General features: G+C 44.9%; 1 protein-coding gene across 2 annotated transcripts in view; it reads right to left on the bottom strand.

Moving 5' to 3' along the window:
• MED20 (mediator complex subunit 20) overlaps positions 1–17,955 on the bottom strand; it is a 28,697-nt gene that overhangs the window by 9,640 nt on the left and 1,102 nt on the right. For both annotated transcript variants that reach the window (XM_015572215.1, XM_006776332.2), the window contains exons 2-4: positions 16,019–16,173; positions 10,577–10,830; positions 8,532–8,803 (exon numbers count right to left, since the gene is read on the bottom strand). In XM_015572215.1, the coding sequence (XP_015427701.1) occupies positions 8,588–8,803; positions 10,577–10,830; positions 16,019–16,173 (625 nt within the window). In that variant the 3' untranslated portion in view covers positions 8,532–8,587. The remainder of the gene's footprint in view (positions 1–8,531; positions 8,804–10,576; positions 10,831–16,018; positions 16,174–17,955) is intronic.

Below are 17,955 nucleotides of genomic sequence, written 5' to 3' on the forward strand. Positions count from 1 at the left end.
GTGTCCGCTCCCAGGGTTCGCGCCGCGGGCGCAAAGTTTAGGGTCAACCATAAACGCAAGGCCAACTTGAGCCTAGCGTAAGGGGCGGCGGCGTAGAGGGACGCTAAGAATCGCGCATCGAAGTTTGGTTGAAGCACAAGAGGGGTAAATAAGGGGGTTTCCAGACAAAGAGACTCTCAAGGTAACGGGTCTTCGGTCCGTCCCTCCTCCTTAAAGGGCCAGACTCCCTAGCTTAGCCCATCGCCGTTCCCTTCTCCCTCGCCCCTCAGCCTTGAGACAGTGAAGGAATACTTCATTAGTTCCCCGCACTCTTTTTGGAGCTCCTTTAACATCTCTCACCACCGCCACGGGGGAAAGCCGTTCTCACTACCCCGTCTATGCTTTTGTTTTGTTTTGTTAAGACTCAAGTTTTAACCGGGTGGTTTGTTGCGAAGCAGCAGCCTCCGAGCCGTGCGCCTTTGCCAAAAGTTACTGCTGGCTTCCAGACGGGAGAGCACGTATCTGACTTTTGTCGCTGACGATCGAGGCGGGATTCAGCTGTTTTATGGAAATCCCCTCGAGAAAGTTTCACTCCGTTAACTGAGGACGGTCGTTCTGCAGGTGGAGGGGATGGAGACCACAGGGAAGCGGACGAGCCTCCTGTCTCGGAGAAGGTTCCTTCCCGGGCAGCCTCGGGTGCATGGTCCTGACCTAACTCGTGCGCGGTGACAGTACCCCAAGTAAGCCGACACTATTACATCACCCAGCACATGACTAACGCAGGTAAAGGCTTACATTTAAACATAAGGACATATGCGTTATCAGCTACACTGGCACAAGGCTACCCACTTGGAAATATGAAATGGAGACGCACAAAGGCCAAAGAACAATAAAGTAAGAAGGGGGAAACAGCACTGCGTGTCTGAGCATGAAACTACAATGCCTGGAGCCGAGCGCAATTATATGTGAAAACATTTCCAAAGGCAATTAATTTGGACATTTTAAAGAGATTTGATGGAAGGAAAGGACCTGGTGATTGATTGATTTGGTGAGGATTTTGTCATGTGGCTCGAGTTCGAAGTTACATATAAAACTCAGCATTCCTTTTGTTGTCTATCACCTTTAACGTTATTCTTTTAAAGAAATTCTTATCTTACATTATAACTCCTTACTTATTTTCTGCCTTTGGTCCCCAAACCGCCCAAGAAAATTCTTGGAGAATACAGATTGTATCTTATTCAATGTTAATTCCCTAACAAAGAGCCTGGCACATAATAGGTGCTTTTGTTGAGTGAAGGATTTGGAAGAGCCTTAAGACTTCTGAAGGAAGCGTGCTCTCAGAATAGCAATCCAGCAGGGAAAGATTCTCAGTGCTGTGAGCATGTATGATTAGATCGGTGTTTCTCAAAGTGTGGCCTGTGGAGCCCGTGGGATCCCTGAGACCCTTCTGGGGGTGGGGGTGGTCTAAGTTCAAAACTATATTTTCATAATAATAAGATATTATTTGCCCTTGTTACTGTGATGACATTTGCACTGATATAAAAGTAATGACATAACCAATAAAGAAAAGAAAAATAAATGACAGGTAAAATTGTCTTAACAATTTTAAGCAATGGCACTAAATTGTACTAGCAATCAAGGTTTTTATTCTTCATTGCCACCCATTCACAGGAAAAAAATACCTGTTCTACTTAAGGAAGTCCTTGGTGAAACACTAAAAATTATTTGTTTTATTTAAGTACAGATCTTTTCAATAATGCTATTCAATGGATGTATGCATAGAGCGCTTCTGTTCCTTACCTAAGCACAATGATTTTCTTGAGGAAAAGCACTTGTGCAATTTCTCTGAATTTTGAACTGAATTAGCAACTTTCTTCGTGGACTCCCACTTTTACTTGAAAGAACAGCTAACAGATAAACTAAAGTAATTCAACCTTAGGCCTCTGACAGATATTTTCTCAAAAATAAACAAAGTGAGCCTGACAAGCATTTGTTACCAATGATAAAACTCATGCCCTCAAACAAAACTTAGAATTTTTTGAACACTTGTATCCATCACTGTGAGCTTAACAGCTTCCTGGGGCTTTTCTGGTGAGATTGTGATTTTGATACTACATGAAATGTGTGTCAAAATTTACAAGATCTGCAGTATTTTCCAAATGACCAGTCACACCTTGGTAAAAAGATCCCTTCCAAGTGCAAAATAAACCAATGAATGCTAATATACAAGAGCACGAAAAGTTCACTGAGTCTGAGATTCCACATTGCAACTAACCTTAACTGGGACTGTGATGTAGTATCAAAGAATTTCCACAATTATCTGAAAAGATTTTGTTGTTGTTAATCCTCACCAGAGGACACTTTTTCCCCCACTGCTTTTCAGAGAGAGAAGGAAGGGAGGAAGGGAAAGAAAGAGAGAGAGAAACATCAATGTGCGAGAAATACATCCACTGGTTGCCACTCCAATGTGCTGTACCCCCCAGGCTGGGAGCAAACCCTCAAGCCAGCTACGTGCCCTAAACCAGGAATTGAACCCAAGACCCTTCACAGAGAGCAGGCTGAAACTCTAACCACTGATAACACCAGCCATGTCTGAAAATATTATTAATATACCTCCCCCCCTTTTCTAACTACACATCTATGTGAGGTTGGACTTTCTTCATATTCTTCAACCAAAACTAGAGATTTAATGCAGAAACAGATATGAGAACTCACTCTCTTCTATTATGCCAGACATTCAAGAGATTTGCAAAAATATAAAACAAGGCCACTCTTTTCACTAAAATTTTTAAATAGTTAAATATTTTATTTATGTTAACATGCGATAGATTTAGTGTTACCTTTAAATGAATTAAATACTTTCATTTTTTCACTATAAATTTTTATGAAGGTAAATATCGATATAACCTACATAAACAAACGCTCTTTGGGGTACTCAATAATGTTTAAGAACACCTAGGAGTCCTGAGACCAAAACGTTTAAGAACTAAGTGTTAGATGAAAGCAGACAGAATAAGGCGGCTATTTTTTGACAATTCAAATATGAGACAACTATGCAGGATAGCTAACAAAAGATTTTATTGTAGCTTCAGAGTTAAGAGCTTAGGTAGTTCATCAATGAGGAATGGAAAACAGAATCAGGAACACTGAACTTTAAAAACAACTGATTACAAATGCAATCATGATACACATGGCATTAAAAAAAAACATTCAGAGACAGCCACAATAAAGGCTTGGGAGCTGAGGGGAAACAGGAATGGATGTGCTTCAGTAAAAGATTAAAAGATATAGTTGTTTCTAACCCACTTCCTTTTTTTTAAGCCCAGCCCCTTTCTCTTTAGGTTAAAGGTCAACAAGTAAAATGTTATCACTATGAATAAGTATTAAAAACCTATTTCCATGCTTAAGAGATGGTCCATACAAATGATCCATACAACTGTGTTCACTGATCTGGTTACAAAAAAAAATACAAAAACCTGTATGCTGAATATGTTCTACGAACCCTCTCTACGCTGCTTGTTCTAATACAACACTTTCCACTCAAGAATTTTAACCTGCCACTAAACAGTAATGACCTCACAACCTCCCACCTTAAACATCCTCATCAAACACCAATACCTACAGCACCATTAAAAGATGCAAGAGCAGAAGAGAGACAGCATCTCCTTACCGACAAAGCACTCTTCTATTCTCCCTTGAACCTCTCAAGGAGCTGATGAAATATGGAGGGTCGGAATCATCATTCCCACTTTACAGATGAGACCCAAAAAGACCAACCTGATTGAAGCTGCTGGGCAAATCAGAGACAGTACTATGGCCAGCACCCAGCCATCTGTCTCTAACACATGGTCTCTTCCCGTTAATAGGCTGCCTCAGAACAACTGTCAACTCTAATCCCTAGCTTTGCCTTTCCTACATGACAAAAAATTTCTACCCTTAAAAACAGGTCTATGCCATCTGATGGGGCAGGAATGTGTTGGGAAATGAAACAGAGAATAAAAGAGAATTAGGATTCTTTGTCATAGTAGTTCCAAGAATTTTTTTTAACCTGCTAATTTCATCACAGAGACTAGGAATTATTTCTCTGCCATCAATCACCTCCTTATGAAAATATATATACTCATTATGCCAAATTCCATCCTAACAGAATAATTTTCAGATCCCATCGAGTGTGTCATAATGGGAGAGTAATTGGGGAAGAGAGCCTGCTATAAAGACTGCTCATTCTAAAAGGTTCTATGTTTATGAAGAGAGCAGTCCAGCTTCCCAGAAACTGAATGAAAGGCCTGAGGACTACAAAATGAAGGAGGGAATTCCATGGAGAGGACCCTAGATAAGGTGTCCAAAAGGCAGGGCAAGTTCTTGTTCCTGATAAGCCAGTTGGACATTTCTCACGCCTGCTTTATTTTTGTCTTCCTGCTGTTTCCCTTCAGACTCATTTTTTGGATCACGAACTCTGGAGATACTCTAATGAACCCTATAAATCCTATTCCCCCAAAACTGTGCACCTACACAAAGCAGTCTCCAGTTTCAGGACATCTTAGGCCTCTTGAGGCTCCCCTTGGGGGCTGATGACCTGCAGTAATGTTAGAACCCCTACTTTAGGGTCATAGTTCATGCCTACTCCGGCACCAGCTAACAACAAATCCCTCATTAAGCACAATACAATCTCCACAATCTGTGAGGGAAAGGGCAAGAATGTTTTGTTGGGTTTTTGTCTCAAGAGTGATAAAATTGGCCCTAACCAGTTTGGCTCAGTGGATAGAGCGTCGGCCTGCGGACTCAAGGGTCCCAGGTTCGATTCCAGCCAAGGGCATGTACCTTGGTTGCAGACACATACCCAGTGGGGAGTGTGCAGGAGGCAGCTGATCTATGTTTCTCTCATCGATGTTTCTAACTCTCTATCCCTCTCCCTTCCTCTCTGTAAAAAAATCAATAAAATATATATTTTTTAAAAAGAGTGATAAAATCAGTGAAATGCAGAGGAAAGGGATTTCCCTAGATTCAGCCAAGTCAAGGCTGCATGACATGTGGGAGGGATGGTGTTAAAGATATGAGTACTGAAGGTCAAACTAGCTGACCTAACGGGTCCCTTCTAATCCAAGAGACTGAATGACAGAAACTCACCTTGGGGAAAGTCTACCCCAGAAAATGACTGCTCTAAGGCCAAAGACACCAACCCCTAGGAGAGGACCCAACTTGTTATACAACTGGTTTCAGCCACTCCACAAGGCAACTGTAACTAGGGCCTACCGCCCAAAGCGCTCAAACAGCAGCAGATACAGGGAGGGAGGCTGTCAGGAGAGACAGGCAGTACTGGGAGTTACAAAAAGGCCACACATATACCTCAGTCCTGCACGGTCTTCTGTGAATGTCCTTAAAATGTTCAACCTATAGACCTTCCTATCTTGTACTTTAAGAGCCTCAACTTTCAAAACCTGGAAGACATGCTTAAGTGGGAGTTTCTAACCGCTCCTCTTACCTGCCAGGATTTGGAGATAGAAATTTCACTTCCTCATCCTGAAGCCTCAAAAGTGAATACTGGACCCACTGGTGGGAAGGAGTGGTCAGTTTTAAGGTATTTTCTTCAGTGAAGCAGTGACACCAATAGAGTTCGGGGAAATGTGACTACTTGGTACTCAAGACCCAAGGAAAGCAAGCAGGAGGCAGCACAGGAACAGGGCACAGTGAGTCAGAACAGCACAGCAGAAACAGCAGGAACCCTCATGGATACAAGAAATGGACTAGACACTAAACAGAGCACAGTGTTTCCCCAAATGCCAGCACTTGCCTTCCTCTATAGATTTTGCCATTTGCCGGTATCATCTGTACTATAACTTAATAGTTCTCTTTTGCAAAAAACTTACTCTCATCCTAAGGAATAAAGGGCTAGTTATATTTTACTCTAATATACATTAGAGTAAGACATAAGTGTTAATGTAACCATGTTTTCCACATTCCATCTGAAACCACCTGGCACCAAAGAGGTCTAGGTGTCACACTGACACAGCTGGTAGCTAGGAGACCGGGTTGTGAAGTTTGGTCCGGACTCCAGCCTCATTTCTAGGCAGGCCCCTCTGGGCGCCACTGCTTTCCCATCTTAAAGGAGAACTATCAGTCCCGCAGCTGCCCTGCGTAGCTCTGAGAGTCAAGGTTGGCAGATTTCTATGTGGCTCAGGCAAAGGTAGCCACCAAGGTGACTTGTTAGCAGGGTCCTAGAAATTCCCCCGTTTCTGTGCTTTTGGGGTTAGCTACAGGTGGGAAAAGGGGTAATGCACTTGGAAGCAAAGGATGTTGGGTAGAAGACAGCCTAGTATAGAAGGAAGAACATGAGATGTGAACCCTAAAAATATGGCATCTCCATTTAGCAGCCAAGTTTAAGGTTTTTTTCATTTATAAAGTGAAGATAACCATGCCCTTTTTCCTTAAATTTATACATTTGCTCCTCAATTTTCTATCAACCAGAGCTTACAAAAATACACACACTGATATTCCTAGACTACTCTTGAAAGCCCCATCCAAACTGGCACACAAATAGTCTATGGATAACATTTAGCCCCTTCTCACTAGTTACTGGTTACATTTTTGGCAATTTTGCAAGTGGAGGCATATGTTAAAATGTATTGCATTACCCGCCTTTTTAGTGATACATTTTCTTTATGACACAAAGGACAAACACAAGCAAAAGTAACTAAAGTGGCAGTTCTGAAAGCCTGAGCTGGACTTAAAGCTGGTCAAATGTATGCTCGAATAGGAAAAGAATAAAAGTGAAAAATATGTAGGAGTCAAGGCTGTGTCTAAAAGCAAAGTATAGTTAGGGAGTTTATTATTTTTTAGGTTTCAGGGAACAGAATCTCCTTACAATGTATAAGTCTAGAGTCAAATTTACCACACTCAGCTTCCATATATTATTATGAATACATTATGTTCAAATTGATGTCTCAAATCATGAAAGACTAGCGGCAGCCTACAGAAAAATACAAGTAGATACATCTGGATAAGAGCACATATAAATCAGAAGGCCAAAAAACATAAGGTCTGTGCATTTTACTGTGTGTAAATGATATCTAAAACATACCTCAATTTCAATATAGCAAAAATAAATCAGAAAAGCAGGGGAAGTGAGAACAACAAATGCGGAGGACAGGCCCTAGTTATAAAGTTGACTCGAGCTTCCTGCCAGCCAAAGCTAAAAGGGTCTACTGACAGATTCTTGCTGCAGAGCCCTATGTGTGAAAACAGTTTCTTCTTAGGTGCCTTCAAAGAGGGACAGTATCCTTGAGGGCAGCGTAGCAGTGTGTACATTAGACCATCCCCCACTGTGTATCTCATTGTTAGCCTGACTGAATGTTTCAGCAGCAGGAGTGGGGTCGGCAGGCAATGTTGATCAAATGAGCAGCTTGGAGGCGCAAAGGAGATGAGAAAGAGCTCAGTGCATTGAGTCAACTGGGTGCATGTGAACTGGAGAGGCCTAGATACCGAGACCTAGGCAAGGGGTTTGGAACTGACTTCCTAGTGTGACTAATCCTAGCTAAACCAAAAGGGACTCTGGCATCAGCCCTATCCCAATCCAATTCATAAACAACTGGCTTAGTTAGAGGGAGTACTAACTGCACAGTAACAGCCAAGAGCATTCCTGGGCACATCCACTGAGCTCCATGTAGCAAAGGCCATTAACTAGACCATTTTCTCCATCTTCCAGTCACAGGATCCCTGAGTTTTAACGGGGCACATGACTACTCAAATAAGAGGCTCTATATCCTGCTGTCCCTTTCAACAAACTGTGGCCACAGTGGTTTGAGCACCTCCAGGCCATTCATATTCTCTATAAAAGAAACGGCTTTGTTCTCTCTTTCCCCAGTGAAATGCGGACATAGAGCTGATGAGTCTGCTTTGACCTTGCAGGCAAGGACAGTAAGCTAGTGGTGGCTGAACAACAAGATTAAAAAACCTAAGTTCCTGATGACCTTGTAGAGTGAAACCTGCCCTGGACCATCTGACTACCTCTGTTCTATTAAAAGAGAGATTAAACTTCTACTAGGCTCGCTTTGTTATACAGGACTCAGGCAATTCCCTAGAAAAGTCAACTCTCAATTCACTTCAGCAAACAGGTCAGAAAATGCCATCCATAAAATAAGCTGGCCTCCTACTCCTCTAGGAGGCGAAGCACATCTCTGAGCAGAGGAAGACGCCTTTATTGCAGCATAGCCCAAACACAAAATGCAGCCTGCCCACTGGCCCAGGCCAAATCCACAATCGTTGGAGATACAGACTACTTTCCCCACCAGGGCCAGGCAGGGACACCCCTGTCCTACCTTTGCCCCCACAGCAGGAAAGCTCCAAACTTCTCCACTCTTTATAATCACCGTTCTGGAGGACAGGCCAAGTCCAGTAAGGCAGGGAGTGAAACAGCTGTCAGGGGACTGTGTGTGAGGGTCAGGGGAGGGGGTCCGGAGCCCCAAAACAAAAGCCACAGCTGGGAACTGGAGAGGGAGAGAAGCCTCCATGTCCACCCCGGGTTTCTGGGGCCCAGAGCCCTGAGGGTGTAGCACCTGCGCCTCCTGTGGAGTCCCTTGGTGACGGAGCCCAACCATGCAGCTGCCAGTCACTAACGAATCCCAGCCACTGGCACCTGCTGCTGCTTGCGAATCTTGTTGAAGAGTTCCATGTACTGGACCATGGTATCTGCTGGGCCGTAGACTGTGTCGTGTCTGTTGCCAAACACTGCGGGAGCCCCCGGTGTGTGGCTGCCTAGAAAACTCTGTAGGAATTCGAGCAGCAGACTCCAGCAGTCACTAGCTACCACACACGGGCCATATTCCACCTGGGACCAAAGGAACAGAGAATGAGGGTGAGTGCAGGCAAGGATGAGGACTTCTGTTTCCCTTGCACCTTCTACCCTTGCGCCCATCTTCCACAACCCCAAGCCAAAGACACACACCTTCTAGCACAGTGTTGGTGCACAGGAAACACTCAACCCAAACACCAGGGATTTAACACACCACCATTCCCTTTAGGCATCTCTGACATTCTTGTCTTGGAGTTATCAACCCCGAGCCCTGCCCACAAGATCCAAGGGCAGATCTGGGCCCCTCTGGATTATCTCAGAACTACATAATCCCTACATACTGGGACACTGAAGGAGAGCTCAGGAAATTCTGAGAAAACAAAGAGAGAAGGCGTGTGTGTGTGTTAGGGGATCAATAGAGCGCAAAGTGGACACATATGCTCATACGTCTCTGCAAGACCAAACATTACTCCCAGGTAGATCCAGCCTGGGCTCCAACCCTAAGAAATAATTTCCTGATCAATGTAGCAGGGGCCACACGATACACATCTTCAGCTTTCTCGCTGGGGAAATCACTGGTAACCAGGACAAACAGCACGGAAACAGCTGGGGTATGTTTGTACTACAAAGCTGGAATGTGGAGATAAACACTGGGGTCCCGGTGGGTCTCGGCAAATGCAAGGTGTGTCTCAAGCTGAAAAGGGTGAGGAAATCTTGGCCCTCGAGTACCCTGGAATTTTAGAGCAGTAATCCACTAACGCCCTGTTCTCTGCCGGGGCCGCCTTTTAGGATGTGGCTATCCCCACGTCTCCACATTGAGTCCCTCCTTAAATGCTGGTCCTGTAGGAGGCTCACAATCCAAGTCAGCAGTGCTCTCACTGGCATGCAGTCCCAGAGCAATCCGTGGCATTTCTCATAGCCCAGCGGTCGGCAAACTCATTAGTCAGCAGAGCCAAATATCAACAGGACAACGATTGAAATTTCTTTTGAGAGCCAAATTTTTTAAACTTAAACTATATAGGTAGGTACACTGTTATTGACTTATTTAGGGTACTCCTAAGGCTTAGGAAGAGCCACACTCAAGGGGCCAAAGAGCTGCATGTGGCTCACGAGCCACAGTTTGCCGACCACGACCACTGTCATAGACTAACTGCAAAAACGGTTTGTGTTCCGGCCCTGCACTCTTACTAAATAAAACATTGGCAAAAAACAGGCCCCATAGCTTATGTATTCTTTTTTTAATCTCACACAGTGCTGGGCACATGGTAGATTGTGGATTACCACTGGTCCCAAAGCCAGCTCCTCATCACACTCCCTCTGTCATTTTCAGTCTAGCCCTCAAAGGAGAAACCATCACACGTAGCCCTTCCCACCACGAAAGTGGACAGCATGGCAAAAGGAAAGGCACATCTCTGCTACATCACTTTTGAGACCCATCTGCAAGCATCCTAAGCAGAGATGTGCGGACGCACCTCCCAGAAGTTAACTGCACTGAAAGCTGACCTGGTCTGCTCCAATCCTCTTGTGAAGGATGACTGGTCCCTCTGCAAAATTCACCCGCCTCTCTTGGTTTTCCCTTCCCTTCTCCAGCAAGCCAGCCTTTCTAGGCTTCCTGCCTGCTGGGAACCCAGCTTCCAATTCCCATCCTGGTCTAGCGTCTCGAATGATAAAGGACGGGGTGCAAGGTGCAGGCGCAGGGGTCAGGTGGGCATCAACACCGTCTGCACTCAGAGGGACGTGGGAGTCTGCAGAGCCCTCTGCTGAGCAGCTCCTTCAGCACCTCCCGCTCCTACTTCACCAAGGTCTTACCTCCACAGAGATGCCTCGGGCACTGGGCCCCATTGTGACCGTGCCCACCTTCACTAGGAAGTCACAGTACTGGTAACGGGTGCCCCGGGTCTCGATCTTGCTGGCCTTGGCACTCTGGAAGAAGCCCTTGAGCTTCACCATGAGCACATCAAAGTTGGTGTCGGCAATAAGGCAAGGGCCATTCTCAAAGAGGGCGAAGCAGCTCAAAGGGTATTCTGAATTGTGCATCACGTACATCAGCTTCCCAGTCTGACCTGCAGGGACAGAGATTCACTCAGCATCAAGGCCTCCATCAGCAAACCCCAGAACAGAGGCAAACGCAGGGAACAAGCCAGATGGCATTACCTAAGCATCTTGGGTGGGGCGGGGATCCCCTTACCAAAAGCCTTTTCTGAAGTACAGCATGTGGTAAAATCTACCCGCTCTACAGAAAAAGGTGAGGGGCACACAGGGAACTCACTAGCGTTAATAACAGTTGAATTTTTAAGTTGAGGGAGAGGGTCACAGATGGATGATGATGATTTACTCACAGAGATTTTACATATAGTCTTTTATATAATCACTAGAGGCCCGGTGCACAAATTCATGCACGGGTGGGGTCCAGTCTGCCCACCCCAATGGGCCCAGTGAGCTGGGGGGGGGGGCGGGGAGGAGGAGACACGGGACATTGGCCGGTCGACCCCACCCCCCATCAGGGTGGGGGAAACAATCAGAGGCAGGGCCGGCAGGGGGAGGGGCCACAGGTGGTTGGTGGGCTGGCCCCGCCCCCTGGTCAAACTCCCAGTGGAGGGGACAATTTGCATATTAGCCTTTTATTATATAGGTCACATAATAAGGAAGATGAAATAATAGCATTTCAGTATGCCAAGTGAAGCAGACGCTCTCTTCTGTCCACTCCTACCTTCCTTGGCCTCTCCCTCTTTGATATATAAGAAGTGTCCCCAGAGACACAGCAAAGGGGAGTATCTGCGCATGAGGCTAGGAAGATAGACCAGAGCCAAATGGTGCTACATCTTGTCTTCCATGCTCACGAAGCCTGGACTCCATTCTAAAGGCAATGGTGAAGCCTTGGGCAATTTTAAGACATGAGCCGACTTGGGAAGCTAGCATACACAACAGCAGAAAGAAGTCAGCATCTGGAATCAAAAGGTCTCGTTTTCTCATTGCTTCCTATAGATTTTCTGCAAGAAGGAAGCAAGTTATTTACATATACTAGAGGCCTGGCACACAAATTTGTGCACCAGTGGTGTACCTTGGCCTGGCCTGTGGAATTGGGCTGAAACCGGCTCTCCAACATCCCCCGAGAGGTCCCAGATTGCGAGAGGGTGCAGGCCAGGCTGAGGGACCCCAACGGTGTACGATCAGGGCCAGGGAGGTACGCGGGAGGTTGGCCAGCTGGGGAGGGACCGCAGGAGGGCTCCAGGGCGAGTCCAGCCTGTCTCACTCAGTCCCAATCAGCCAGACCCCACAGTAGCAAGCTAACCTACTGGTTGGAGTGTCTGCCCCCTGGTGGTCAGTGCATGTCATAGCAAGCAGCTGAGCAGCCTTAGCATATCATTAGCTTTGATTGGTTGAACGGAATACCAGACACACTTAGCATATTAGGCTTTTATTATATAGAATGTGTATATTTTTGTGTGTGTGTGTGTGTGTGTGTGTGTGTATTTGGTTAAGTGGAAAAAGGAAGAAGGCAAATGGAAACGAAGATTTTCTCTCTCATACATTACAAGGGTTAATGGATAAACTGCCACAATCTCAAATATTTATCTTTATTAAGTACTTAAACTATTCCCAACACTGTCCTAGGGTTTAAGAAGCATACAAGTAGAGGACTTAGCCCCTGCTAATAAACTCACTAGGGATAAGTTAAAAATTTTAGGACCTGAACTAGGATACAAAGAGAGGGCAGGACTCAGCCACATGCAGAAGGAAAAAGACATTCTAGGCAGAGATGAGAGTGTAGCAGTGGGAAAGAGAGAAGGGCGTGGGGGGAGCTGGGACATTGTGACTTGTATATATGCCTCCACTCTGCTGCCACTTGCTGAACACAACAGGTTCTGCACAAACCTCCCTGCACATCCCTCCTGACTGCCTGTTGCCAGTTCAGACCTTTCACCTCCCAGCAAATCCACTTCAAACACTTCAACCCTCAAAAAGACATCCAATGTTGATCTGTCATTATGTTCTTGTGCAAACTCACTGTAATAACATAATTCATATGAGTCTAAAAATATTCTTACTGTCTTGAAAATATTCGGAAAGTCAACTAAGGTTTGTTTTTTAATGAAGAAGGCACTCCCAGTTGTTTATAGGCAATACTATCTTTTTAATCACAGTGAAGTAGTTTCTTACCTGCACAAATGTGTGAAGTAAGCTGAACCAGTGTCACTGTCCCCCTTTTGCAGATGAGGAAAATTATGAGTCCCAGACCAGCAACAGCAGCAGCACCACCATGTGGAAGCTTGTTAGAGATGCAAATTATCCACCCCACCCCAGACCTACTGAGTCAGAAAGTCCGGGAGAGAGGCCCAGCAACCTGTGTTCACAAGCCCTCCAGGTGATGCTAATGCTGGTCAGTGTGAGAACTGCGGATTGAAAGGCACAGAGCCAGCAGGCAGCAGAGCTGGAACTCCAATCAGGCTTTCTGACCTCAAATTTATTGCTCTTTCCATTCTACCCCACTGTCTGCCAAGAATGATGTCTCCCTAACTGGACTATAGTTCCTTAAAAACAAAGGTCTGATCAGGAGGAAAACAGCCCACACCAGGTAATTTCATAGAAGTAGTGTATCTGTATATATACAAACCAGAGGCCTGGTGCATGAATTCGTGCACCAGTGGGGTCCCTTGGCCTGGCCTGCAGGATCAGGCCGAAACCGGCTCTCCAACATCCCCCAAGGGGTCCCAGATTACAAGAGGGTGCAGGCCAGGCTGAGGGACCCCACCAGTGCACAATCAGGGCCAGGGAGGGGCATGGGACGTTGGCCAGCCAAGGAGGGACCACAGGAGGGCTCCAGGGTGTGTCCAGCCTGTCTCGTTCAGTCCCAATCAGCCAGACTCCAGCAGCAAGCTAACCTACTGGTTGACTGTCTGCCCCAATGATCAAGGCATGTCATAGCAACTGATTGACCAGTCTACTGTCTGCCCCCTGGTGGTCAGTGCATGTCATAGAGAGCAGTTGAGCGGCCTTAGCATATCATTAGCATATTACGCTTTGATTGGTTGAACAGATGACTGGACACCTAGCATATTAGGCTTTTATTATACAGCAGGTCCTCGGGTTACGTCGGAGAACCGTTCCTAGGCGTGAGGTAACAAGATTTTCGCCGGAACCCACCTACATAAGTACCTACGTCACTCACATGGAGCACATACACAGCAGTAATGAAGTGAAACAGTAAAAAAAATTTAAAAGATAACAATTCCTGACCTTTACTTGTGGTAAATAAATAATAAACATAAAGCACGTATGTACATATGTCAAAATGATGGAACTTTTTTTTAAATTAATAAATGGGAGATGGTGATGTAACCACAAAACAATGTAGGTCGAGTCCAACATAACCCAAGGACTGTCTGTACAGGACGTTTTATTTTCCAAATGCTTTCATAACCGCTATATCTCTTGATTCTTATGTCCTTCCTACTGAAGGCAAAACAATGGTTAACACTGCAATTTTTCAGATGATGAAACTCAGTAGAGCTCTTAGCTACCACTTATTAAAGGTTCAATACATGACAACCTCAGTTCTTGTGCTTTGCATGTATTAATTTATTTAATTAGCACAATAACACCAGGAGGTAAGTACTACTCTTATCTTCATTTTACAGGTGAGAGAACTGTACCGGAAAGGATGCAAAAACAGAACCCTCACCAGACAGTTTCATTAGAGGGGACTTAATACAGGAAACAAAATACAGGGGATAGAAAAACTAAAAAACCAAATGGAATGATGCTGTCAGCCAAAAATTAGCAACACACGGAGCCATTATCATCCCTAAGCCTGGAAGGAAATAGAATGTGCTGTTATTAGAGCCATGAGCAAAGGTTGCCCAGCAGGAGCTAGAACAGGGGTGGGCAAACTTTTTGACTCGAGGGCCACAATGGGTTCTTAAACTGGACCGGAGGGCCGGAACAAAAGCATGGATGGAGTATTTGTGTGAACTAATATAAATTCAAAGTAAACATCATTACATAAAAGGTTATGGTCTTTTTTTTTTTCAGTTTTATTCATTTCAAATGGGCCGGATCCGGCCCGCGGGCCGTAGTTTGCCCACGGCTGCTAGAACCAAGGATACAGCCAGAGACACTGCCTAAAACAGAGGGAGAAACAAACTGTGGTCTCCCTTTCTCCTGTCCTCTGATCTTCCCCAACGCCTTTGGCAGGAGAAGTTCAGGGAATGGATCTAAGGGGAAGTAGGAAAATTACCAGCATAGAAACTGTCACAGGTTGTGGGACTTATCTAAAGTGCGGTTAGTATGTGGCAGAGCTAGGATTCAGTTATCTGGTTCCATGTCTAGACTCTGAATCACTGTGCTATGGAACTGTCCAAGGGTAAGATACTGCAGAGCCCAGGTTCCCTAACTCATATTCAAAGATCCTCTTTGCCTCCTTACCATCACCACCACCACCATCCACAACCATCTCATCTCTTAATAAACTTAATACAAAAGGTGATTCATCAGTCAAGGTTATGCCAACGAGGTAGCCAAGGCCACTGTCCAGGTGTGGGAAACAGGAAGCCTTTCTGAAAAAAGTTCTAGAAACTCTAAAACTCTATCAGAATCCTATACAAAAACGTCTGAGCTTAAAGGAGTCTTTCTCAAACTTAGAGCGCATAAAGGGGAGCGCATTAAAATGCAGAGTATGAGGCCCACAACACCAGTCAGTCCACAGCAGAACCAGGAAACTGCACCTTAACAAGTAGCACAGGTGATTTTGATGAAGTTAGTAAGCAACCCTCTGGGAAACACTGCTTAAAAGTGCAAAGTGCAAAAAGACTAAAACATGGGACAGGTCTCAGAGATGAAGGATCAAGAATTAATGAATTCAGCCCTAGCTGGTTTGGCTCAGTGGCTAGAGCATCAGCCTGCTGACTGAAGGGTCCCAGGTTCGATTCCGGTCAAGGGTGCATATCTGGGTTGCGGGCTTGATCCCCAGTAGGGGGCATGCAGAAGGCAACCAATCAATGATTCCCTCTCATCATTGATGTTTCTCTCTTTTTCTCCCTCTCCCTTTCTCTCTGAAATCAATAAAAATATACTAAAAAAAAAAAATCTAAATGCACAGCATTAAAAAAAAAAAGAATTAATGAATTCAGAAATACATCTGCCTCATGTTCAAGAATATCATTCTTAAAAGAGCAGGAAGATTTCAGTGAACATAAATGTCTATCGACTCTAAGCCAGGATGCAGCCATCCCAGAGACGCATCTCACTAACCTTGGCTGCCAAGGGTAGAAGCAGCCGTGTGATAGGTCTCACAGTCTACACAAAACGTTCCTTGCTTCTCTGCCCCAAGCACCTCCAGCTTCCGGGTGAGGAGCTCCACGGTCTGCTGGACACTCTTGCCCTCAGCCACAGGCATCTGGGACACACTGGAAGGGAAGAATCAAATCGTCAATATCCATAGACACGGGCACTGGCTGAGCCACTCTGTCACCCACAGGACCACAGCTCATCAGGGCCACAGAGACCACCTACCGGGATCCTTTATTTTAAAGATGCATTTTTTTGATATTCATGAACGTATAGTTTTATTCTCTTTCTGTACATATTGGCAATGGTAAAGATTAAAGATGCATGTCCTATGAAATATGCAAAAACATGGAATTTACATAAATAATTTATACTTCAGAAAATTAAAGTTGAAAAATATTTTCCACACCATTAGCGTTCACAGTATTTAAAGTAAATCAAGCTTTCCCCCTTAGATTTCCAACTACACTGTCTCAGCAGAGGATAAATCTGACCAGGAGCTCAAGGATCAAGCCTGGTTTTGTTCAGATGCAGAGCTAGAGTCCTACAGTCCCTAAGAACACAGATCTCATGATTCTCTCACAAGAGCGCAGCGAACTTCCTATCACACCAGAATTCCCTAAGCATGGCATGTGTGCCAACATTCAAGAGAAGATTTTAGGTGGCACCCCGACTGAACACTTGACAACACTGTCATGTAATGCTTCCTTCACAATTATTTCAGTTCTGACGACATCAAGGAGATAGCCTTAATTCGGGGTATGTTGTTCCCAACTCTGACACTCTGACTGTGTGCTGTCCAGTACAGTAGCCACAAGCCACATGTGGCCATTGACATTTAAACAAGAATGTAATCCAAGCAATGAAACAAAAAAATGTTATTTCCAAGACTTCCTTCCATGGTGAGTAAAACCAGCTTCCCCTTTAGAGTGGTAGTTAACAGTCACCAAGCCCCAACTATGTGTCAGACCGTGTCCAAAAGCCTTGAGATAAATAAACTCTTTGAATCCTCACAATAGCCCTAGCTATGCTATTATCTATCTCCTTATTACAAATGAGGAAACTGAAATACAGAGGGGTTGACTGACTTGCACAAGGTCACACAGCTTGGTGTGGTGTAGCCAAGATTCAAAATCAGGCAAACTGGCTCTACATCTGTGCCCTTAACTACTACAGTACACTACTTCCCTAGCGATATAGTTAAAATACTTTCAAGAAATAGATTTAAAAGAAAAGATTAACAAATACTACTACACTGGAAGGGAGACAATCAAATCGTCAGTATCCAGAGACATGGGCACTAATTATATAAAAATCAGAAAAGACAGCCATTTGTGACTGAATTTGGGGAGACACTGCATTACTTGATAATCAGCCAAATGAAGCTATAAGGTAGAGTCCTCCTCATTGCTAAAAATTGTTACTACTCTCCATCAAAAAAAGCACTAATAAGGAATGATGATGATGTGCCTTATGTTGAAACAGAAGCACATTCCTAAAATGCTGCTGCTGAGGTGAGAAGTGCGAGGAGTCTGAGAACGTTGATAAGGGTCCTAACAGAGAGCCCTTCCCCTCGGCCTGCCTCCTCTACTGAAAGAACAGGGACTTCCAGGGCTCCAAGCCTCTGAGCCGCAAACTTGTCATGGCCATCGCCCACACATCTCCCTTACCCTAGAACAGTGGTCAGCAAACCGCGGCTCTCGAGCCACATGTGGCTCTTTGGCACCTTGAGTGTGGCTCTTCCACAAAATACCATGTGCGGGCATGCACATACGGTGCAAAGTTGACTTAACACTCTAAAGTTTATTAAGTTAATTTTAGGGAACGTTGTGGAGTGAAAGAAGATGTAGTGTCGAGGATTGAGAAAGGTATGTTGAGATGGTTTGGACATATAGAGAGGA

Source organism: Myotis davidii, unplaced genomic scaffold (assembly GCF_000327345.1).
Source record: "Myotis davidii unplaced genomic scaffold, ASM32734v1 scaffold167, whole genome shotgun sequence".
NCBI classification, from domain to species: domain Eukaryota; kingdom Metazoa; phylum Chordata; class Mammalia; order Chiroptera; family Vespertilionidae; genus Myotis; species Myotis davidii.